The sequence below is a fragment of the Rousettus aegyptiacus genome, unplaced genomic scaffold, assembly GCF_014176215.1.
Source record: "Rousettus aegyptiacus isolate mRouAeg1 unplaced genomic scaffold, mRouAeg1.p scaffold_m13_p_1, whole genome shotgun sequence".
In the NCBI taxonomy this organism is placed as follows: domain Eukaryota; kingdom Metazoa; phylum Chordata; class Mammalia; order Chiroptera; family Pteropodidae; genus Rousettus; species Rousettus aegyptiacus.
In genome coordinates, this window is record NW_023416284.1 from 69,358,077 (window position 1) to 69,385,373 (window position 27,297).

Here is a 27,297-nt window from a genome sequence, read left to right on the forward strand (position 1 = left end):
TGAAAACTTTTCTCATGCTGTGAAATGTGTTTCTTTTTGGTAAGGGGAAAATGTTCTCAGCTGTTATCAGAGTATCAGAATGGTTTGTGTCTCAAAAATCATTAAAAACAAAAGCCCTGAGTAATCGACAGTCAACCAACAATTACCAGTTTTTTCCATTAAAATCAGTTTTCCCTTAAATTACACAATTTATATTTTCCCCAAAAAGTGGCCTTCATGTTTGATCTATCACATACCTTTCAAAAACAGATAAAAAATTTAATTATTAGGAAATACAATTCACTTGACATTTCAAGCATGTCAACCAAAGCAGAAACCAAAATTTCCTTCAAGAAACCACTATTTTCAAACAATGATACACAATGCATTTTTGTATTTCAAACCATCTTACTTAAAGATGTGAATTATCTGCACATCTCAGTGGAGTTTGGTTTTGTTTTTTAAACAAAATCAGTTTATTTCAGTGATGTTTTACAGGATCTTTACACTCGTTTTTCTATTACATTTTGTAATTTCCAATTCATACAACCCTGAAAAACAATGGCCAATTTTCTTCCTTTTGCATCTAATGATTTTTTTTCTTATTGAATAAACTGGTATAAGGAAATAATAACCTATATAGTCACCAGATAAAGCAATATATAGGAATTTCTGATAAAGCAATATACAGGAATTTCTTTTAATTCTCATAAGCAAACACGAAAAAATACGGTATCACACATGAACATTTTGAAAAATGACTGTTGAGCATCCACATCATACAAAAAATTCTTCAACACATACTGCTTGAATCATGTCCTAACTGGGGAAAACAGAAAAAAAGTGAGCAGCACACAGGGTCATAGACTACTTATAAAATGTTAATGGAAGGGTTACACTGCATTAACTCAAATGCTATATAAGTTGTGATTATTCTTCCAAGATAGTAACTTTCCATTTAACATATCGAACTTTAAAAATAAGTTTAGAAATATCTGGGCAAAAATTAAGTAGTTTTGTTAAAATATGTACTTTAAAAAAAAAACTACTAAATATAGAAACTCTAATATTTTCCTCTAATCCAAGCATTAAATGCCTGTATACTAGCTTTACAGAGACAACCAAAGGTAAGTGTCTTTGCTGTTAGGCTACCTTCTAATTTTTGTTTTCTCAAGGACAGATTTTACTTCCTTTACTAATTTCTGATGCTTTTAGCTACCTGATTTCTTTAAAAATTCACATTCTAACCTTAAAATCTCTAGAGCCTTAAAGCCTAACTCAAGACTAACTTGAAATTTTCTCTATTTTGTAAATACAACACTGCTACCACTAAAGATTGTAAAAATATGGGGAAGAACTCTATTTTGTTTTTATTTTTATTTACTTATCTACTTACTTTTTATTTATTTTAGGCAAGGCAACCCTTGGTCAACCTCACAGACTGCAAGAACCTTGTCAGCTTACAATACCTTTTTTTAAAATTTTTTATGCCTACAGCACCTGGTCTTCCTAGGTGGTCTCCCATCCAAGTACTAACCAGGCCCGAGCCTGTTTAGCTTCCAAGATCAGAAAGGATAGGCCACAGACAACTCTATTTTGTGTTTAGACAACTTCTCAATATCAGTCTGTCTTAAAAGGAGGGCCCACCATCTGCGGTCTCCCCATGTTTTGCTCCATTGCTCCTTAGCTGCCCATTCAATGTGGAATGCCTTTGGGGCCATAGCTAAAAAGAAGAAATGCAGACTTAACTGGTGATTTAAGCCATGCACTCAAGAAACAAGGCAGCGGCTTTTCCGGATCTAGTTTTAAAATATCAGTGAATCCACTTATATTAGGTAACTGGAAGACAAATTCATAAAGACAGAAAGTACAATAGTGACTACCAGGATTGGAAGAAGGAGCAAATGAGGGGTTACTGTTTAATGGTACAGAGTTTCAGTTTGGGATACTGAAAAAGTTCTGGGTATGGACAGTGGTCATGATTGCACAGCAATGTGAATGTAATTAATGCCACAGAATTCTACACTTGAAAATGGTTAAGATGGTTAATTTTATGTATATTTTATCACCATTAAAAAATGTATATATCAGTGGAAACTAGAGTGGCTGCACACATCATCTTGCAGAAGGAATGGCCATCCAGAGTATATATGCATGGGCAGAGAAAAGGTAAACAACAAAAGAATGATGGAAGTAGCAGAAACAGATATCAAGAAACTAGTTGGTGCAATTGATTTAGCAAATATGAAGAAACCAAAGCTCTCTAGTAGTGTAGAAATTCACTTCCTCCAATTACGACACCTGATCTCAGCTCTAAAAGAGAAAGCAGTGTGTATATATGAACATCTGGATGGACCTATAACCTAGCAGTCCTAGAGGATAATTTTGATAGCAAGCCCTTCACCCAGGTGTGTGTGGGGGGGGGGGGGAGGAATTTATAGAAATGAAATCCATCAGATGATAAAGGGCCACTGGCTGGTGGGCCAAATGCCCTAGATACCCTTTAAAAAATAATTCTGGATATTCCTATCAGTATCGAATTTTGTGCAAAAGCATGAGCACATCCAGTTCTGAAGGTGCTAAACAACTTGACTTCTTTCCAGAAAGGCAGCTCAAAAAAGCACATACTGTATCTATATCTTTCAAAATTACTGGCTGGAAAGGAAGCAGCTCTGCATTCTACAGGGTCTTAAAAACATCTTCTATTCTTTTACTAGAGGTGAAAATTAGTAAAAGCAGTCTTCACAATGGTTTTTATGTATTTCCGTACTTTGGGATTATGACATATTTCATTACCTTCATGGCCTGTTCGGAGAAGGACTTCTTTAGCCTTGGCATCAATGTAGCGATGGTCCATGTTACCTCTGTCAAACTGATGCTTCATAACAAAATTAATATAAACATGGAGAATATCCAAAAGATGTGGGACTAGAACCATCTCTGCATAACTCAAAGAATGACATCTGATGCACAGGTAGAGATGTCCACTCTTCTACTTCTGAGGAATTAAAGAGATTCTTCCGCATCCAGAATAAAAACATTGACTCCTATGAAAGGAGCTGGCCAGTTCTCAATAAGACTCATAGCAAGCAAGACAACTTACAAGTTATTTACACTACAGATTTTTCTGAGGTAAGCAACCCCAAGCTCAAGTATAACTAGGCCTTATGCAAAGCTTTTAGTATTAGACTTTAATCATCCTCATTAAATGGATGAAATATGACAAGAGAAGGCAAAAGCATTCCTGTGATCTTGACTTTCAGGGGCAAAAAAGTAAGACTGCTGTTGTGCATAGTGCTAGGGAGATGAAGTATATTAATTAAGAAGAACTAAGTACAGAACATTTGTCCCTAGAAGAACACATCTATCTGGAAAGATAATTCAGTCATTTCTCCTGTTCTTCAAAGGACAAATGTTTCTGGGAAGAAGGAAAGTGATTATTCTTCCTCTTCATAAAACACATACAAAAAGTTCATATAGCTGATAGTTCTAAAAGTTTAGCCTCAAAAAGATTTCAGTGACCTGGTATTGTATAACAAGAATTACCTTATCGCAACTGGGTAAATTACCAGAAATGGGTAGTATTTCTGACTGACTGGAAAAGACAAATATTTGCACACTAAAAATATATTTGTCAAGTAAATGAGAAGGGAGGAAGAAAAGTGAAAGGTTGTCTTAAAATACGAAGGGCCACCCCCTCTGACAGCAGCTGAGATGTGATCCCTAACTCTGGTGCCAGTTCTGGCTCTCAACTTCTTAACACTGTTAGTAGCTCCCATCTTCTCTTAATTATGACCCCTCATATATTGGTTTTCCAAAGTTATCCAAAAGGCTTGGTTATTCTTTCTTAGGTTCTAGACTGCTAACGACAACAAACTAAAAATGAAACCTAAAAAAAAAAAAAAAAAAAATTAAAAAAAAAAAAACTTATCCTAAGGGAGAAAAAATGCAAAAATGATAATTACTATAAATTCTCATAGTTGGAATTCATCATCGGCAAGTATTCTATAGTGGTTTCATTTTAGGTTTGATGATTTTGAACTACAAGAATAATAAAATTTCAAAGTTCCAAAAAATAACTAATCCCTCTGTGACCCAGACAGAAATTCTATGCAATACTAAATTAAAAACCCAGAATGGTTTTAAACATTATAGACAAACATTTGAAACAATTAAAATGAAGACACCTAGAGACAAATTATCACTACATTTATTTATTAGTTGTAAGCAAAATTCACAAGATCCCATGATGTTTGGGGCTCCAAACAAAAAGCTTCCTAAAACAGCTATAAAATTCCAGGTGAACTCTAAGATTAAATAAACTGGGACTACTTCTATACTAGTCATCTCTAAAGTCTTGTCATTTTGATATTTTAAAATTCAGAATAAAATCCTGCCCCCTACCCTCCCCCCCAAAAAAAAGAGTGAGAATTGTCCTCGACTTCATGCTCTTCATATATTCTCAAAGGGAAACAAACAAACAAAAAACTCAATAAACAGACAGTAATCTTATGTTAATGTTCTCATTTCCTAGTATTAAGAATAAGTAAAAGCTGCCATATCTATACAACAAATCCCATAAGACAAAGTCCTAGAAAATGTAAAACTGCATGCTGTACACAAAGTTAAAAATGAAAAACTTCTGAACATACCTACCCAATTTATATATGTATCTATAAATTACATACTTATATTACTATTAAAAATGATGTATGAATTATAAAAAACATACAGAAATGAAAATTTTAAAAGAATTAGATAAAAATGAAGACTTTAGTATTTTCTTCCCACCTTAACTCACAATGCATTTTTCATCTATCCTCATGGTAGGTAGACCCCACTTTGGAGACAACTACAAGAAAAGGCAAATGCCAGATTGGGGTACATAATACAATGAGCTCCCTTTACATTGCCGGGAGTCTATTCTAATATATATAAGCATTGATGACTGAACACCTTCTCCAACCCCAGAGAGCTGCTTTCAGCCCTTTCTGTATCTATTACCACTACCTCCATCAAAAGATAAAGGGCAAGAGAGGAGACAAGAGGACAAAACAGCAAGCACCAAGGCCACTGATTAGGAATACTAATAAGGAAGTTTAATAAAACTACAGATTAAGCGTGTGTGTTTGCTCTGCCAGTTCTGACTGTCATTCAGCCTGGTACTCTTGATCCCCTTGCCTCAGACCATTACGTGGAGTAAACTGTATTATCAATCACCTTCTCCCAGCACCACCAAGCAGAAGGCAGGCTGGCCCCACCACGCCATCTGCACATGCACCTGCTCTCAGCAGCAGTGGCTGCTCAGGGTCTGCTGGCCCAGAGATGCCCTGGCCCAGAGGGCAACACTGTGAACTCATATTTTCTGCAGGAATTAGTCCAAATATTCAGGAAGAAGAGCTGGAGAAAGCTAAAGAGAAGAGACATACAATGAACGGCAGCTTACAAACATGAGCCACAAAACCTCTTGTGATGGGAGAATCATAAAACATCTTACCCACTCACAGTTCCTAAGAATTTCAGTCATTATTGCCTGTTCCCTTAGATATTTCCGACTTCTTAAAATATACAGTAGTATAATATTTGTTGCATGAAATACATATCTCATTTTATTTTTAAAATATAGTTAACTTTATTAGCAAAATAATTATCATAGCATGTCATAATTTCAATTTCCTTTTTTTAACACTGATGAAAATACTAAGCAGACAATATTGGGTACTCAGGAATATTATGAAATAAATTCATATAAGATCTGCAAAACCTTGTCTCAAGATTTGAATGTTAAATTTACTCTTGATTATCATTTTTACAAAAATGGTAAAGCGGTTCTGAACTTAACAGTTCATTTACAGTTGATTCTCAATATACAAGAAACTCAAATGAATATACCAGAAAACTATGAAGTCTATAACAAAGACAATGTAAACAGTAACTAACACAAATATAAAAATGTTCCATTTCACTTATAAGCAAAGATATACATATTAAAACAATTAGCATCATCCCCATTCCCATGAAACTAGATCAAATTGATAATTTTAATAGCACATGAGGGAAAAATGTGTCTCCATAAGGATACGTTTTTTCTAGAGAAAAATGTAACAAAATAAATCTAGAGCTCTTAAAATGCTCAGTCTTTGACCCAAAATTCTACCTTCAGAAATGTGACCTACATAAAAATTTAATATCCAGAAATGGACACAAAGACTTATGCCCAAAAATGTTCATTTATTTGATAGTATAATTATTTATTGTAGTGAATGACGAACTGAATAAAATCTAAGTACTCAGCCAAACAATGTATATAATATATCCATAAAATGAAATAGTACACAGCCATTTAAAAGTAATGTTGTATCATGTAATAAACCTAAGTGCTTTTTATAAAGTGGGATACAAATATAGCACTAAACAATTTCTTCTATATAAGAGAGAAACCAATACTGAAAAAAGATTGGAAAGTCATATGCCAGCATGTTAACCATGGTAACCACTACATATGGGAATACAGTTGACTTTTCATCATATTTGCCAAATGTTCTACAATCTGCAAGCTACTTTTTTATAACTTGGAAGGAATAATAATAGTTTTAAAAATCTATGGATCAACAACCAATGATATTTCTGGAAATCAGCTATTTTTTTTAACACTAAGATCAGTCTTATAAAACATAAGCCTTACACAATAAAAACAGAATTCCTTATTATTCAGTTCTGAATGATTCTGAGATACAGAAACTATGAGTTTGAAAATCAATATCACAACATAAACCTTTAACAATCAATGACAAAGAAAATACGATTTATCCCCAGGTGGATTTATACAATAGTCATAAAACAGACATTATGGTTTTTCCTCCGGTGATTTTCTTCCCCTAAAAAACACTATGAGAGATTAAAGAAACATTTTCAAAAAGACAAGACACTACCCGCAAGCAATTTTCTGCTAACAGATAAATCTCTAAGTATAAATAAAAGTAGGAATTTTTAACTAAATGCTGGATTACTACAGTACTCTTATGGATCTATGTTAACTATATGATGAAAATAAACATTAGAAACATAAAAAAAGAGAAACATACAAAAACTTGTTTAACTTATAATACCTTCTGAATATTTTAGGGTCTTTGGAATGAGACAGACCCAGATTTAAAAACCAACTCCATCATTTCCTAGCCATATAAACCTGAGGGCAAGATATTTAACCCCTCTAAGAGTACTTGTTTCTTCAAGTTGAAATAAGATTAAACAAGACAAAGTATACAGAAGTGCTTCACGCATTACTCATTAAAAGTTATATTTCCCTCAGAAGCAATATTTTACTTCATAGAAGAAAGGGGTAGAGTGGAATAGATTTAAATTAATTCAGTAAGCATTTGAGAGGTTATGGTAAGCACTGAGTATATTGAAATAAACAAGAGCTCATAGATTTCTGGAAGAGAAACACAAATCAACTAAAAAATTACAATACAGTAGTCTGCCCTTACCCGCAGTTTCAGCTACCCACAGTTAAACACAATCCAAAAATATTAAATAAAAAACTCCAGAAATAAACAATTCATAAGTTTTCAATTGCACGCTGTTCTAAGTAGCATGAAGAAAATCTCTCCCATCATCCTACGCCATCCCACTAGGGATGTGAATTGTGCCTTTGTTCAGTATATCCATCCTTTATATGCCAATTACTAATTATGTTACCGGATAGCAACTGTGGCAGTATTGCAGTGCCTGCGTTCAAGTAACCCTTATTAGCAGGTAGATAGCAGCCTAACACTATGTCACAATGCCTATATCAATCACCTCACTTCATCTCATCACATAGGCATTGGACCATGTCACGTCATCACAAAAAGGGTGAGTACAGTACAATAAGATATTTTGAGAAAGAGAACGAGACCACATTCACATAACATTTATTACAGTACATTTATTATAAGTTATTATTGTTAATCTCTCATTGTGCCTAATTTATAAATTAAAATTTATCATAAACAAGTATGCATGTACAGGAAAGAACACAGGATGGATGATAGATGGATAACAGACAGACAGACACACAGACAGATGATAGATAGATAGTTTGGTACTATTCATAGTTTCAAGCATCCATTGAAGAAGGTCTTGGAGCATGTCCCCTGTGGATTGGCAGGGGGACAACTGTACATAGGACAATATAACTATGGTAAAAATAGAATGCTTAAAAGTAGTTCAAGTTAGGAAATGTAACTTGGACTGGAAGTTTAGGGAAGACTTCAAGAAGGAAGTGCTGTTAGATCTAGATAATAAAAGCTAAATGTTATCCAGTCATAGAAGAAATGGAAGCTCAGAGAAGGGCAAAGGGTATGGCATAGTTAGAACCCAAGTTTCTTGAGGCATATGGCCTGCAATGTCACTGCAGAAAAGGCAGGATCTATACTGTCACGTGAGCTTCATCAGGCCTTCCAAACAACCACACCTGACTCCTGCAGTGAATGAAAAAAAAAAAGACTGAAAACAAGAAGTACTTTCCTGCTACTTATCACCTTGCGATTTCCCTCCAGCACCCTCTACTGACAAAGCTGCTAACAAAGGAGAACTATTACAGGGCCCAGTTCCAGCTCTACAAAGCAAGGCAAAGAAAGCTGGATTTGGGGCTCAGAAATAATAACTAGCATACTGTGTTTCCTATCAAATAAAAGACAAAAGGTTGCCTTACTTGACTTCTTTTTCTTTTCTTTTCTTTTTTTTTTTTTTTATCCTTGGCCCCTAACACGATGCCTGGCATAAAGTAGGAATTCAATAAATTTGTAAAGCATAGTAAATGGAAAGAACACATAATTTAAACTCAGGCCGATATTGGTTCGAGCTTTCACACTCATGGGGGTTGGGGGAGGGGAGTGACACGCTATTAGCAGCAGGAAAGAACTGGATTTCCCAAAGGTCGGCATTCACAGGGCTGGTGCTACCTAGAAACATTTTAAACTCCAGATCACTCTTAGGAGATATTAGCACAACTTTCTATTATGTTCCTTATAAAGATTCATCTTCACAGAGAGGCCATCTTTTTAAAAAACTGTAAATGCATTCATGACAATACCGAAACCACTGAGGTAAAATGTACCAACAGGAGAAAGGCTTAACTAATGTGATGCAACAAACATACTGAAACAAACTGAAACCATGTATCCTTCCTAATCTGTTTTTTCATTTCTCACAAAATAGTGATTGTTCATTTCTGGCATTAAATACTTTAGTATCATTGGTATCAAATCATGATGTCAAAAAATGTTAATGATAAAACAACATACCTCTTTGTAGGATCGCAAGAATAAAAACACGCAGGTTTAATTTTGCCCTATTATAAACAGCCTTGCCTTGCTGGGCGGAACCGATAAATTATATTTATCAATGTTTTTTAAGGCTTAAGATTTGATGCAAAACTGCTCTGTTGTGCCAAATTTCTTTAAAAAGAAAAAAAAAAAAGCTACATGCAGATAATATTTTCTTTCAACCAGAATTAAGAATCATAGATACAGTGACAGATGACATTGTCTTAATAAAGTCTTCCTTATTGAAAGAACGACTCCAAATTAGTGACAACTAGTCCTAGTTTTAACAATCTTTAAAAAAAAAAAAAAAAAGTCTAGTCTTAGAACAATAGTGGTTTGAGGAATGATCGCAAAGAATCAAATACTGCTAACCATGATTTTGCTGTCAGAAAATTCATCCTCAGTTTTCCTTAATTTGGCACATATTCATAAAAATAACTAACTTCGAATATGTCTTTAAAAATCGCCAACACTTGGGAGTCTATATTTATCGCAAAATACAGTTTTTAAAAATCGACATTGTTAATATCATTGTATTCTAAAAGATGTTCTTCCAATAAATTTCAGAAGCAACATTTATTCATCTTTCAGGAAATACATAATTTAATTACACCTGACTCTCCCTAGAAAGCCATTCAATACAGAGTATAACTAGATTTAAAGCTCTCCTCTAAATAAGCTTATTTATACCTGAAGACATGACCCATATCCCCAGTGCCTAGTACACTGTCCAACACATAAGAGATATCGGCTGGAAGGGCCTCCTCAGAGAGTAGTCTAATCTACAAGGTCAGTTACACCATAGATAACAATGCCACTCACTTTACTCATATCCACAAATTACTAATAGAAAAATAACTCATTTAATTTATTCTATACACCACTACCCATCATAATGAACCCTTTGTCAGCTAGTTCCAAACAGAACATACATGACCCTCATATAATTTTCATTCCTACTAATAATCTGAGTCTTGCCTGAAGGGGGTTGGAACCAGGACGGTAGTGGTAGGAATGGCAAGGAAAATAATATACAAAGAATTATGAGCTTTTTTCTGCTGTGTCTGGAATAGTCTTCTCTTATTATAAATAAATATTGTAGAATTCATTTGAAATCTAGATTAAGACTTATGCCTTCAAAAAGCTTTGCTAACTATCCCACCCCAAAATGATCCCATATAAAGATCCAATCTAAAAATTTAATAATATTTAATAGACAGTAATGAAGAAACACAGGGAGGATAGGTGAAAAAGAAGGGATTAAGAAGTACAAATTGGTAGTTACAAAATAGTCATGGGTATGCAAAGTGAAGCATAAAGAATATAGTCAGTAATATTATAATAACTATGTATGGTGTCAGATGGATACTAGCTTTATCAGGGTGATCATTTTGTAAGTTATGTGAATGCCTAATCACTATGCTGTACACCTTAAACTAATATAATATTGTATGCCAACTATAATTAAAAAATAAAAATATTAAAGTGAAAAAATTTCTTCTCCATTAAAAATTGATTCATGTGAATCTTCAAATGAAAATAGTGTACAAAAAAAATAAGAGTGGTAAGCCTACTCATACATGTAACTGTAGATCTAAAACCAAAATAAAGGTGGGGACATTAATTTGAAATCTGAAGACTAATGTACAAATGTCATATGTTGTAACAAAATAAAAATAATGCAGAAATTCTGAAGAAAGGAAGAAGAAGTGAAAATAAAATAAATTCACTGGCAAAAGTCCATACTAAAGGATACCATTTAAATTCTAACAGAAAAGATATAAATGAATAAATAGGTAACAGGAATACAGACATTTCAAAGGTATGAAGACAAAGGTAACCGCTAGAACAAAAACACAAATGTTTCTAACATTTGTTTAAATTAACATTTAGTTAAAGTAAAAATGCCTTTTAGAGAAACATAGCACATATAAAATATACAATTATAAAATAGAGTCACATGCTGCTTAGCACAGGGATACAGTCTGACATATGTGTCTTTAGGTGATCTCGTCATTACGCAAACATCATAATGTGTACTTACACAAAACTAGAAGGGCTAGCCTACTTTAGCCTTGGTTTACAGAAAAGCTATAAAGTAACCACGACTCAAAATCCGGAAAAAATAGGGAAATAATCATGAATTTAATGACAAATTATTTTATATGTCCAAAAACACCATAAGCAAAATCAAAACATAATTTTTGATATATATCACAAGTATCTGTAATACATAAAAAATTCACAAAATTGAGACAACTGAAGAAAAATAAGAAAAAGACATAAACAATTAACAAAATGATATTGAAAAGCAAAACATATTAAAGGATATTCTAAATCACTCACAACAACAACATTCTGTTTGAGGGGCTAAGAGGAAACATGCAATTTTTATACACTGCTGGTAAGAAAGCAAATCATGACAATACTTTTGGAGAGTATTCTAGTAACATCTGTGTATACACTTACCTTTCAACCTAGCAATCTCTAGTCAGAAATTTATCCTGGAGATACACCTCCAACAATACACATATAATACATGCAAAAGTTTACTCATTACACCACTATTCAGAACTGCAAAATATTGGAAACAATCTAAATGCCCACGCATAGGAAAGTAATTGATACAGGCACTCAATGGAGTGTAGGCTGCCACAAGAAGAAAATAAGGATGCTCTTTATCAATTGATGTAGAGTTCCTAGGTTATTTTACAAAAGAGTAAAGAATGAAAGAATATCGACAATATGTTATCATTTATATGAAAAACAAAGAGAAACCTTAAAAATCTACAAAGATTCTGGCATACAGAATTCTATATATTTATTCTGTGAACTTATGACTCAGAATAAATGGCCATTAGTCTATATCAACATAAATAATTGAAAAATAGGGGATAAAAAACAGTTCTTCCTCATAGGGAAATGTAAAAGGCATGACAGAAATAGTAAAATCATGACTTGACTTGTGCTTGTATGTAATAAAAAAGAATAAACCAGAAGCTAACAGGAGATAGGTAGATGGACATAAAAAAATGGAAATTGTAAAAAGAATAAGTAGTCAGTAATAATTCTGACTTTGAGAACTGTGCTAATGTTTCACATATTCAAAAAAAAAAAAATTAACACCAGACAGGAAGTGGGCAGAATTCATAATGGAGTACAAGTGGTAATAAAGTAACCTAACTGAATTACAAATTAGTAACATAACCACATTGAATGGGATGGCAAAGAACTAAGCTAAGTAACATTGGAAAGCAGCATTTTGACTAAATACTGTAAGATTAAAGAAAAACGAACTTATAACGAATATTACACTCTAGTCAGAAAATGTCTTTCATAGGAGGATGGGTTAGTAATTCTGAAACCACTCTATATATTTAATTGAACTGAACAAATAACATAAATACATTATGGAAAATGAGAGCTGTGTTTCTCATTGTTATAGAATGGAGTTCTATATTAGAGAAAAGGCCAGAAATAAATCCTCTGCAGTTGAAACAGAATCAAAGGAAGAATTCCAGTCATGATGGCAAAGTAGATAAACACTGAGTTAGCCTCCTCCCACGGCCAAATCAACATTATCGAACAATCACCCTTGAGAACCACCTGAAAACTAGCTCAACAGAATCTTATAACTAAGGATATAAAAAAGCCACAGCAAGACCAGTAGGAGGTGCAGAGATGAAAAACAGGCTGGTCTCACAGTCGTATGTGGCAGTTAGGAATTGAGAGGGATATTTCAGCTGCAGAGGTCATCCCTCGGGAGTAAGGGGTCTCAACTCTACACCCGGCTCCCTGGACCATCAGTGCCAGAAGAGTTCCTACAACATCTGGGTGTGAAAATCAACAGGGATTAGAAGTCTCAGGCTTTCTTAAAGGGCTTGCACAAGGACTTACTCACCACTGATGGACACACTCACTCTGAGCTCCAGTGCTGGACTGCAGCTCAAAAAGTGCCAGGGACATACAGGGAGAAACTGAATTATCTGGCTTTAAGGTAAGGGCTGGAGGGATTGTTCTCTCCACCACTTTGTTCCTTTGCTGGGCTCTTCCTCAACTCAGCCTGCAGGTGCAGGAAGGGGCCAAATCTAAGTCTTCATCAAACTCGTCCAAACCTGGTGACTCCCTAAGAACTCACCTCACAAAAACTTGCACACAGGCATGAATCTCTTTCAGCAGCTGTTACTCACAAGCAGGAGGCCTCGACCCACGCTGTGGACTCCCTTTAAATCTCGGAAAGGTACACAAACCCCAAGCAAGCAGCAGCTGGCCTGAGAGTGCCCTGTATCTCTTGCTAAGTAGGCTCCCAGCCTGACACTAGTGGCAGCCAGCTTCGGTTTGCAGCATAGCCTCTCCTAGGCACCTCCAAGCCTAGCACAGGCAGCCATCAACTGCAGATCACTTTGTAGCTCCTACCATGTGGTCCTGGGCTTGGCACAGGCAGCAGCTGACCATGACCTGCACCAGAACCAACATACCCAGTCACCAGCTTCAGACCACACAAGAGCACCACCCAATTAGCTCCACAAATGACATACCCAAAGAGTAGACTTGGCATGCACCAGAGCCCTGCTACAGCGAATCCCACTCAGTGGAGTCCACATACAATAGGTTTTCCTCTATAGTCACAGCCAGTCTGAGGACAGCCAGTCACCCTGAGCATCAATTCCACCCACTGACATGCCAACAGAAATCAAGGCTCAACGACAATAGGAAAGCATACACAAGAGACACACCTAGAGCACGAGGCTCAAATGAACAGGGAGACTGGGCCCCACAGGATACCTATTTCATAAGTCTACCTTATGAAGACTGGGACACATAAACAGATCTACCTAATAAATAAAACAAACACAGAGAGGTAGCCAAAATGAGGAGAGAAGGAAACATGTTCCCAATGAAAGGACAGGACAAAACTCCAGAAGAAAAACTTAACAAAATGGAGGAAAGCATTCATAGAATTCAAAACATTAGTTATAAGGATGCTCAATGAACTTAGGGGAAGAACAGATGAACTCAGTGAGAACTTCAACAGAAAGACAGTTAACATTAAACAAAAGGCAAAGAAACCATAAAAAATAATCAGAAATGAAGAATAACTGAAATGAAGAATACATTAGAGGGAATCGACAACAGATTAGATGAAACAGAGGATCAAATCAACAATTTTTGGAAGATAAAGTAGTTGAAAACACCCAAATGAAAGAGCAATCAATCAATCGATCAGGCTAGGTTAAGGGACCTCTGAGACAACAAGAAGCATAACAACATTTACATCATAGAGGTAGCAGAAGGAGAAAAGAGAGAACAAGGAATTAAAAATTTATTTGAAGAAACAATGACATAAAACTTCCTTAACCTGGTAAAGGAAACAAACAGAATCCTAGGAAGCACACAAAGTTCCAAACAAGATGAATCCAAAGAGCCCCACACCAAGACACATTATAATTAAAATACCAATGGTTAAAGACAAAGAAAGAATATTAAAAGCAGCAAGAAAAAAGCAGTTCGTTACCTACAATGGAGCCCCCATAAGACTGTCAGCTGATTTCTCAACAGAAACTTTGCAGGCCAAATGGGACTGACACAAAATATTCAAAGTGATGAAAAGCAAAGACCTACAACCAAGAATACTCTACCCAGCAAGGCTATCATTTATTTAGAATCTAAGAAGAGGTAAGAACTTCCTAGACAAGAAAAGGCTGAAGGAATTCATTACCACCAAACCAATATTAAGAGAAATTTCAAAGGGGGAAGGGGGAGGAAGGAAAGAGGAAAGGAGGTGGAGAAGGAGGAGGAAGAGGAAGATCAAAAATTTGAATAATAAAATGGTAATAACTACATACCTATCAATAATTAGTTTAAATGTGAGTGGATTAAATGCTCCAATCAAAAGACATAGGGTGGCTGAATGGAAAAGAAACAAGACCCAAGTGTCCATCAATAGATGACTGGATAAAGAAGATGTAGTACATATATACAGTGGAATACTACTCAGCCATAAAAATGAAATCTTACCATTTGCAGCAACATGGATGGACCGAGAGAATATTATGCTAACTGAAATAAGTGAAACAAAGACAAATACCATATGATTTCATTTCTATGTGGAACCTAAAAAGCAAAATAAACAAAACAGAAACAAATTCATAGATATAGAGAACAAACTGATGGTTGCCCGATGGGAGGGGGGTAGGGAGGATGGATAAAACAGGTGAAGTGATTAAGAAGTATAAATTGTTAGTTACAAAATAGTCACAGGGATGTAAAGTACAGCACAGAGTATATAACCAATAATATTATAATAACTACGTATGGTGCTAGGGAAATCACTTGGTAAGTTATATAAATGTCTAATCACTATGCTCTACACATGAAACTAATATAATAATATTAAATGTCAACTGCAACCGAAAAAAAAATTTTTAGTTTTCAAAGTATATCGTCATGTTTTATATGTTTTATATATTCTGTAGTTTTAAATAAGGATTTCTAAGATCAATTTCCCACAGTTACAGGAGTTGCTTTTGTTTTTATTAAAATACAGCAAAAATAGTTAAGTAACAGACTTATTAGTACTTACAAAACTTGGTAAATATGGATACATTTCAATACTTTGCTTATTTCATTAAATGAACACATTTTTTCAAAAAAAAAAAATCACAGGGAGTAGTATGACCTCATAGTTTTAAATACATACACAGATATAGAAATAGATATAGAAGTTTGTGTACATATATACATTATCTAGTTCTGTCATTAACAGTACCCAGAAGCCATGACATCTCAGTAGCAAAAAGTATACTTTATACCATTCCCCCAATGAAAGGAAAATACAAAATAACCCTGGACTATCTTATAGTACCAGAAAGAAGCCAACTTAAAGTAGTTTCCATTAAAATATAAACGCAGGGTTTTGATGCAACTTCCTCCTTTAAAGAAGGAATAAATGCAAATGACATCATCCCCTTTAGTACTTCCTCCTTTTCGGAAAGTACGTAGAATACCTGGAGAGTAGCAACCATTTTACACCATACTGGAAAGATCAGAGACTTAGCCTTCACATCCTTGAATTGGTAGATCAAAGCCAGCAGCTTCCTAACTATGTACCTTGCACTATCTAAAGAAAAAGAAATCCCCTATCTTATTTAAACCTCCACCTTCTAGGTTTTCTATGACAGACTGCTGAACTTAATTTCTAAGTAATGCAATCTAACAGGAATGAGAGATATGGAAAAAGTTCTATGAAAAACTACAAAAGAAGACACTAGTCTTGACAGAGGTAAGGAGGAGGTGGAAGAAGTAGGGAGGATAAATATACATAGAGAAAGCAAACATGTAAGTTGATGCATTCATTTGTTCAACTATCATTGTCAACCACTATATTAAGTGCTGGAATACAGATAGACATAGTGGCTGCCCCTAAGGAACTCTGAAATAGAGCACAGAGAGAAATGATTAAAATACAGGGTTATTTACATGGAGCAGCTACACAGGGCCATGCTGAATTGTGTCTACAAGGATTGGCATCTTTTTCTAATTCTCACAAAGGTACTACTATCCAGACATCAGAGCCTTTGAAGGCTTCAGCCGGCCCTGAAGCTATAAAACAGTAACAGGTAAACAAGGGGTAGTCTGAGTAGGATCTGCAACCACAGAAGAGGCTATTAGCTAATAACACAGTTGCATTTTACCTGTAGATTTTATTTATCCTTCAGTGCCACTCTTATCCCAATTTTTTATGATCACAGACAACCATGCCATAGTGTAGTCTAATATCGAAGTAACCTTTTAAACATGGCCCAGAGGACACCTAAAACCAAAAATGTCCACAGGTAAGGAATTAAAGCAGTTAATATTTTAGTATAATGTCCTATGATTTAAAGGTCATATGTTTTTTACTTCATTTGTTATCAGTTATTAAACAACACTACTGACTAAAAATTAAGAAAGATTATGTTTTTCACACTTAGAGCACAGAGAAAGAAGAGGAAAAAAAAACCCAAATCTTTTTTCTCTGCTGTTGTATAAACACACGCACCAAGAATAAGTAGAAGTTCTTTCAAAACAAAACAATAGGAAATCACTCTGGGCTGAAAACACAGTCTTAGATCACGTTGATCTCTTCTTTAATCCTGCTAAAGCAAGTTTCTGCATGCTTTCTGGGGCCTCCACCTACAGAGCTGTTAGGACAACAGCCAACACATATATTTAATTACGTAAGTATTCAATGCTATCAGCCAGCTGTTGCCAGTACATAATACACTGACCTCTTTCACTTCTCTCTTGCTTAAAATGGCAAAACAAAGCAACTGTTGATATAACAGTAATCATGAAATATGCAAAATACTAACCTCCTAAAAGATTTTAGATAACCACAGAACTCAGTTTTGCATTTTAAAATGACTACCTACTTCTGAACTGCTTTTTCTGTTCCTGATTTGCAAATTAATTTCAACTGTAAATTATTCCTTCATTTTTTAAAAGCCAACCAGGAATTCAACCCTCAAATATACTTTTTCCTTTATTTCCCATCAAACTTTTCACTAGGACATGGCACATAATAATCTCCTTGCATTCCCATTCATCTCCATGTTTTTCCATGGTTGGGGGACAAGGAACTGAAGCCTGTAACAGAAAACTGGTCAAAATCTACTATGAATTATATAACTCTCATCCCTCACTTTAGGATCAACAGAGAGTTCTTCATTTATGTTTCCAGAAAGCATGCTATTCCAATACTATTATTAACCCCAGACTAGCTGGAGTTTAGTAAAGTCCTAGCAACAACAGAAAACAGACTAAACAGAACCATGACTTAAGACTTGAATAATATAAATTCACATACGGAGATCATAAGAAGACCTAACACATAAATAGCAACTTATCCAGAGAAATTTGGTCTTCATCAAATCAGCCTTCAATCCAATGAATAATGCAGTGCCAATTACTTACCAGGCACTGTGGTAGAGATCAAGGATCCCTCAGTAAACAACCAAGACCACATCACTGTCCACAGAGATCTTACTGTTTGACCCCTCTCACAGAGATTCTATACCAACACTTCTACTTCTTCCCCCACAACTGCCATATTGATTTTTTTGCTCATTCATCTAAAACTGGAGAATACTCAATGTAAAACTAGTGCTATATTAATATAGTTATATAGTTTATAATATATTTAGCATAAAATACATTAACAATGACATGCTGAAGCACTGATGGCAAAATGATGGTAAATTTTCTTCCCCAAAGAAAGGAAGAATTGGTTCAACCTAATTGTACAAACATGTACTGAATAATTACAGTTGTGTGTCAGACTCTAGGATGAACATAACCAAGTTTTTATCTACACCATTCCTAGCCTCTGACTCAAGATGAGATGCTTCAATTAATCTAATGGCTAAGGTCCTGAAGCTGGTCCAGCTCACTTAGTTTGCCAGGAAAAACAGGGTCTACCATTCACAGCTAAGCTGCTGCTAGTATGACCAAGTGACTCCTCCAAAAAGAGAGAATTCTTACCCCTCTTACTACTTCCCTCTTGAAAGAAACTGTGAACCCACAGTGACAAACAGAAGTCTTTTCTCATTTAGAACAACAAGGGGCAGGTTCCTTCCTACTTCATAAACAAAACATAAAAAGCAAAACAGCATGATTTCTAAAAAAAGAGGGTCCTTTAAATACAATATGTAAAAATAAAAATGTTCTTTCTTTTTTTTTTTTTTTAACAAACGTACAGCTTGTTTCTGACAAGAGAGTCACAAGGACCTTAGGGGACCATTCTTAAAACAGTTGATGAACAGTCTTATTCTATTAATAGTATCTGTTTCCCAAGAAAAGGAAAATCATTACATGGTAGAGTCAGAGGATCAAAGACTCCATAAAAAAGGATTTTCCTGAGGTCAATACCTGACCTCAAGACTCACAATCTAATAGAGAGCCAAATATGTAAACAAATAATAAAATGTAATATGCAACAATAGATGTTTGTATGGGATAAAGTAGAGCACAGAACAGAGGGTGACTACCTCTGTGGACCTTGGCAGTAAGGGGTGGGAGTTAGAAGGGAGATAACCTTTGATATGAGTTCCAAAAGATGAACAGGTTGCCTGGCAGGATTACATGGAATATGTGAGGTGGAGAGAGCATACACATACACATATGCATGCATGTAGAGGAAAGGGAGAGCATGCATATTCCAGGGAAAAAGAAGAAAACATGCGAACACATTATGTTTGAAAAATCATATAATTTAGGAGAGAAGTAAAATTCTATGGAGGAATGGCAACAAGAAAAGAGGTCAGAGAGGTAGGCTAGGTACAGATTTTTTAAAAGACATTGTTACACTAAGAAATTATATCTGTGTGTAGCTGAAAAGGAAGAGTTACAGGGCATGAAAGTGAGAGAAAAGCATGAACTTGAACAGAAAAGAAGCTGAGAATCAGCTAAAAGTCTACTGTAATATTAAAAGCAATAGATAATGAGGACCATACCTAAGACATCAGCAATAGGAAGGGAAAGAAAGGATTAAATTCTAAAGATATGGGTCTGGTTCATGACAACTGGATGAAACATGAGAACACAGTGGTTCACTGAAGATTCTAAGAGGAATATTTTATTACCATGTCATAAAACATTAATAACATTGAGCAAAAGAAAAAGAAAAGAAAAAGGAGAAGCAGGAAAAAATGTTTTAAAAGTATCTTGAGGCTGGAGAAAGAAGGGGAAAGAAATAGAGAATCAAGAAAAACATCCACTCTAGTAGACAACTACGCAACCAAACAAGATGGGCAACAGGAATGCACACACTAGCTAGGGAAAAGGTAAGGTATAGATAATGAAGAAGTTCTGACAGGATGATTGAAATGTCAATGTGTTATCTCATTGGAGAAGTTCGGGAAGCAGTGGGATACACAAGTCTGGATCTCTGAGACTAGGGTCAGAAACAGAAATTTGGGAGTAAGCAGTATATAGATAATATCTAAACAATGTAAGCAGACGAGAAATGGCAGGAGAAAGTGTAAATGTGTAGAGGAAGTGTATAAGATAGGAGATAAGGCACTTCTCTGTTCTTAATAAATCAGCTTTTTTGAAGGAAACTCATTTTACAAATTCAAGTTGAAATAATATTCTAATATCTCCTCAACTTCAATTTATAAGGAAGAACTCAAAGTTAAATCTATAAAGCAAAAAAAATTTTTTTCACAATAGAAATGGCCATCGAATAATTTGTTTAATCAACAGAATGCTATATAAGGAACTTTCCTACAGACATAAAATAAGATACAAAGCAGGCATCCTCTGTCTCAACACACACTTTTCTTCTTTATGAATTTCTCCATATATTTCCACTTGTTCTTTGTAATTTCAGTCAGAACTTCAACATTATTATTTATTTCTACAGGCAAAGGTGGTTCAGAGAACTACTGACTCCAGCCTATCTACTATCAGTATGGCTAAACCACGGTGCCCATTTGGGTTAAAAATGCACAAGGTCAAACAGAGGTTGACAGTCCATGATCAAAGCAAACTGGCTATTCATTCTTTAATTTATATAGAACACACAAGATGTGTTTATTTTCACCAGCCTCTGAATGACCTTCTTTAGGTGGCATGGAAAAGATCCCACATTTCTATAAAGCAAAAACTAAAGGAGTTTCCTTATTTGATATTCTCATTAAGAGCAAATTTTATTTTTTTGAAACTTTGATCTCTTTCAAAAACATCTTTGTTTGCTCAAGAATCCCTCAAGTTAAAGGCCATATGCCTAAATCAAATTGGTATATGGATAAAACAAAGACAGGGAAACTGGCAAATGCTCAAGAGGAAAGAGATGCATCCAATAGGCTGCCATCACAAATCATGGGGCTCATTAGCAATTTTTTCAAAATTAGTAAAGGCAATAACATTTAAGATTTCAGAGTTCAAAAAGCAGCCAAAACAACCACTCTTAACTCCATTTTTGCTATGTAAAACTCCTACTCTTTTATCATTCTGAATATCTATAATAAAACACTGTAAAACTTTAATAATTAGATTAACTAGTAGAAAGTATAAGTCCTGGACATTACAGGCTACAGATTAATATAGATATGCATTTCATATCATGTAATTCAACTAGATTAAGGAATTACTTAAAGATAGAATGATTTGTTGGAAATGAAGATTTCCAAATACTTTGAAGCCAATATTCTCTCTGACCAAGGTTAAATAATACTCCTCCCAATACTGTTTATACTGTGAAATTACCAAACTAATACTTTCACCCATCACTAGGAGAAATATCCTCCCTTCTCAAAAATCCATGGCTGTCTTACCATGAATTCACAATTCATGGATCTCAATCAATAAGACTGTATAAATCACATGGAAAACAGTAAATCCCTGAAAGTTGTCCTATTTTACTCCAGTTAAAACAAGATGATCTACTGCCTTGTGGCTCAAGAGAGATAAAATGAGATGATAAGGAATTAAAGACACACAATTATTAAATCCAAGAATATATTAGAAGAGAAAAAAAGCATATGATCAGAAAAGATGAGAAACACCCAAAAATAAGTGGAAAAATAAAATGATCATTTGTAGAGGGCTCCGGTTAGAAAATACAGGTCCCAGCCCATCCTTGCAAATCTTTGAATTTGAGCATAAGGAATTAGATGCAACAAAACCTGAGAGAGGAAACACCCTATTAGACTCTCCCTGAATTTAAATATTGTCTCACTATCATGAAAGAAAAAACCATACAAGAGAGGTACCTGAAAGGAAAAGATAGGGCTAGAGAAGAAGAATCCATAGCATGACTTAAGGTATGAACTATTCGTCTTTGCTTTTTCTTTGTTAGAAGATAGTGATGACAAAATAAAGAAAAATGGTTGACAAGAGCAAGTAATCTATCACTGAAAGTCTTTAAATGAATAAAACTCACTTGATTTTGACATTTTCTCAATGTTATCATTGTGCTTTTTACAAGGCAATAGTTATTCTGGAAACAAAAGTTAGCTTAAGTGTTAACAAGAACTAATTATAATGATCAAAAGCCTTCGAAGCCATTTAAAAATACTTAATCATCTACAATATTGTTTTTAATTTTTCTTTGAATCAAACAGAATAGTGGATTAAAGGAACCTGTGCTTGCCTCCATCAGCTTTGTACTGTTAAAATGACCACCTTTTTTTATGTGGTTACCTCAATTTATCATTCAAACACCATATCATTATTCTGATCTAAATTCACAACACAGTTTATATACATAACAAAACCCACTGACACAATTTACATCTAAGTTTTTAAACTTTTAGTAACTTCTCAAAGCCTATCCATTAATTGAATTATAGGGCTGATAATCACAGAAACTAAATTCTTTGAGATTTGTATTTAGGGGGCATCAGTAGCATTATATCTTATTTACCTTTCTTATAGGAAAAAAAAAACAGAAAATCTAAGAACATGACAGACTTCTCATAAAATATAAAACATTCTTTGAAAATGAGCAACATATGGTAAACATTCTCTGCTCATTGTTTAATTCCTCCTTCTTCTGCTCCTAAACATGACCCTAACTCCCCTGTCCCATCTCACATCATGACCATTCTCCTCTGCCTCCTTCTATAGTTTCTGAGTTAAGGATGCCAGCATGCTCAACTATCACTTCTATGCAAATAATATAAAATCTATAGCATTAAGGTTGATCTCTTTGATATCTGCCTCAGTTCTGGAACTGCTTACCTGACATCTTTATCTGGGAAGCATTGTAATAAAATGGTTAAACATGCATTCTAGTCAGATTGTCTAGGTTAAAATCCCACCTCCACCATTTATGAACTGAACAGCCTTAAGAGAACTTCATCTGTAAAACAGATGCTACTTCATCTGTAAACTAGAAATAAAAATTGAAATATACAATTTGAGAGATTGCAAAAATTAAGCTAAATAACATCTAATTAATGTAAAGCACTTTGAACAGCGCCTGCCACATAGAAGACAACTAATAGAGATCAACTATTATCCATTATTTTATTGCAATATTTAGCTGTAACTTCAGATACAGCATGTTCAAAAACTACAGCATATCTTCTAACTAAATTCCCTTTCTGGAATTCACTATTTCATTCTAATCAGAGATCTAGAAGTCATATTCAACAATACTGAAAGTATAAAGAATTCTTCCTTCTCAAGTCAACTCCTTCCTTCCAACTCTGTACATTACCACCTGAAATAAGGCCATCAGTACTTAGACTATTGCAACTCTGTCCTAAATGGACTTCTGATCTATATCCTTTTTTATTCCCAACCATCCTTAACACTGCTGCAAGAATTAATTCTCTGAGACCAAGAGAGTAAACATAGTTAAAAATAAAGTTTTTTTTGTTTTACCTTTTACAATAGTATAAAGATAAAAAAAAAACAACAACAACAAAATGCACAAGCAAAAATAAAAAATAGACTTTTTAAAAATAAATGATAATGGAACAATTCATTATCTATATTATATGGGGAAAAAATCTAAAAGGTGCACAGGAGCTACATGAAGAAATTATAAACCCTTAGAAAGTCAAGGAAGAATTAAATATTTTATTCATGGACTGGAAAACTCAAAATGTAAAGATAGCAATTCTCTCAAAGTCATCAAGAGACTCAAGGTAATCACAATATTCAAATCAAAGTCAATGATATTCCTTCTTGAACTTAAAACCTAATATTAAATCTATATGGAAGGGCAAAGAAAGTCTTAAAAAAGAAAAGGTGCTAGCATTCCCAAATATAAATCTATACTAATTATGACTGTATAGAATAAGTGCCATAATAAATGGATCAGTATAACTAGAGAGCCAGAAACAGACCCGAGCATCTATAGACACAACATATGAGAGTGGATAATATATAGATAAAAGGAAAAACAGCTGGTTTTTAAAAACAAAAATGAAACAATAAAAGATACTAGAACATTTGGTGTCTATATGGAAAAAAATAATTTTTAAAAAACTTAAAGTGGGACCCTCTTCCTGGTACCATACTAAAAAGAAAAAAAAAAAAAAAGAATCAACTCGATGGATTACAAACCTAAATGCAAGAAATAAAAATTGTCACACTTCTAGAAGAAAATAATGGAGAATATCTTAATAACTTCAGGGTAAGGAAAGGTTTCTCAAACAGTAAGAGCAGAGACCCAAAGGAAAAGACCAACAAATTTTAAACCAGAATTAATCTTCATCATAAGATACCACTAAAGAAAGTGAAAATATAAGCCACAGTTGATGATATTTGCGACATGTGTAAAGTAAGAATCAGTGACTAGAAAACATATAATGTAGTCCCATAAATAATAAAAAGACAATGGAAATAAAATATTTTAAAAGCTATTTCAGGAAAAAAATGAAAATCCAAATGGACAATAAACATAAATTGATCTTGGACATCATTAGTGATCATGAAAATGCAAATTAAAACCACATCAGATACTATCTCCACCACCAGACTGGCAAAATTTATAAGTCTGACCACATTAAGTATCAGCAAGAACTGAAACAACTATATGCATCCTTTACTGGTGAGAATAAACACTGGTACTGCATTTGGGGAGAGGGTTTGGCATTACCTACTAAAGTTTGAATATGCACATATCTGTGACCCAATAATTCAACTCCTAGGTATATATCCTAAAATAACTCTTGCACACGTGCACTAGAAAACATGTTAAAAAATTTATAGCAGCAGTGTTCATGCAAACAAAACACTGGGGAAAACTCTATCAAAAATAAAATGGATAAGCTGTGGCAAACTCAAGCAACAAAAGTCCAGAGTTATTTTACATCCACAATGCTGAGGAAAAGAAGCAAATTTCAGAATGCAAACAGCGAAGTCCAATAAGTAAATCCAAAACAGGGCAAAATTAAACAACATATTATTGAGAGACACACTTAATAGGTGATAAATTACTAATAAAAGGGAATGATCCACAGAAGTCAGGAATAAAAAGTACTTTTTAGGGATATGACTGAAAGATGGCCACATGAGGATTTCTAAGGTCTTGACAACGTCGTATTTCTTATGCTCTGCAGTAGCCATATAACTGTTAAGTTTATTATTATTATTTAAGCTGTATAGATTCCATGAATAACATATATATATACACATACACATAACATATATATACACATACGCATATATGTGTGTGTATATGTATATATGTATGTGTATATGTATATATATTTCACAATATAGCCATTTGCGGAGAGAGGGGAATGAGTCTGAGAGTAAAGTTAGGAAATGAAGAATTTTAAGTGTGGCTCGGAAGACAAGAAAAAAAAAAAAACAGGACAATAGCTAAAAGGGGTACAATGGGTCCAGGGGGCTGATGAGACCTGAGCATGTTTAAATACCGATAAAAAGGCACCAATGGTTCGGAAAGGTTGAAAATATAAGACAATGAGAAAATAACTTATAGAATGAGGTTTCTAAGAAGGTGGGTGGGGTAAGATTCAAAGCACAAGTGGGAAAAAAAATACTTGTTTCACTTTAACTTGAGGGAACAAAGTTAAGAACCAAGAACGAAGTTAAGATGCTCATTTCCCTCAACAAACTTGTACTTGTCTTGATAGCCAGGCATTACTAGCATCCAGAACAGTGCTAATGGGCAGGTAAGTGAAAAGAGGTAAGGACTGCTTTTGGATAGTTTTAAATAGTATGAACTGGATGCCCTAGAAGAGAACATCGTTAATACTTATACTTAATAAATATTCAAACCACCTATTAGCTAACTTCACAAATACTTAAATCACCTACTGGAAAAGTCTACATTGAAGTTTCATCATCAGATAAATTCAAAACAATATAATCTCAAAATTCCAACACAGGGGGTGGCTCCATAGTGTAGTGGTTAGCACATGTGCTTTACATGCAGAAGGTCCTGGGTTCATGCCCCAGGTGGAGCCACGGAACATATTCCGGGTGCACCAGGCCTCGGGTGCACCCCGTGAGCATGTGAGAGGGGACTCCCCTCCTCCAGATATCCAATTCTTAAGGGGAAATGGCAACATCCATAGGTCAGGGGTGGAAGTGGGGGGGGGGGGCGGAATTAAAGGGGGTGGGGAGGAGTCCAACACATACTTTTTAAATTCATACTGAATATTTATATTAGCAATGTATTAAAAACTAATTTCCTGGAATTAACTCTTATGTTGGTTACAAAGAATAAGAAAAAAATCGACTTCTACTTACTTAATTGAGTTTCTAAAGTGGTCTTCAGCAGGGTTTTTTACAGTACAACTATTCAGGAGCCATAAATCTGCTTCTGATGCATTTTCTATTAAAAAAAAATGAATACGAAAAAGTAAGTATCAATCAAAAATATCCAAGTGCTTACTCAGATGGCACTGGAACTGCTGGGGGAGACCAGAACAGATGTAGCAGATAGAATCAAGTAACAGGCAATTACAATATAGTACGTAACTGCTATAATATAGAAATACTCATGAGAAATAAATATTAAAATGTATAACCTTTCATTTAAAATATAAAGATGATCAGCATTTACTTCCTAGATTTTTAATACTTGAGAGAATTTAATAACTTCTAAAAACTAAAGTGAAACTGGTCTAATCTTACCTCTGAATATGAAATTGCTTCTTTGGGGGCTGCATGTTAATATTTTTCAAGCACATGTATTATCAGCTTGAGAAGTTATTAAAAATATAATGTCTTCCCTGAAAATTTAAAGATTTACCTCAAAGTGAGGCTTTTATTCCTCTCAACAATTTGATTAAATATTGTTATATACCATAATAAACTCACTAGCAATGCAACAAATCACCTAAACCTATCGTATTTATAAAAATGAATTCATAAATGCCTAAAGTGCTTGATGCTATTCCAACTACCTTGCTGCCTAGAATTTAGACATTAAATGAGGATTACCACAATGAAAGGAAAACCAAAATTGACAACTACAGCACCTTCAATGGTATCTCAGTAAGAACAGAAGCTGTCAAAAGACATTACTAAGAAGACA

At 34.5% G+C, this 27,297-nt stretch overlaps 1 protein-coding gene across 3 annotated transcripts in view; it reads right to left on the minus strand.

The window, feature by feature from the left end:
- The window catches only part of CDKAL1 (CDK5 regulatory subunit associated protein 1 like 1), a 626,461-nt gene that overhangs the window by 510,736 nt on the left and 88,428 nt on the right, over nucleotides 1–27,297 (minus strand). For all 3 annotated transcript variants that reach the window (XM_036229008.1, XM_036229005.1, XM_036229004.1), the window contains exon 5: nucleotides 26,508–26,592. In XM_036229008.1, coding sequence (XP_036084901.1) covers nucleotides 26,508–26,592 — 85 coding nt within the window. The remainder of the gene's footprint in view (nucleotides 1–26,507; nucleotides 26,593–27,297) is intronic.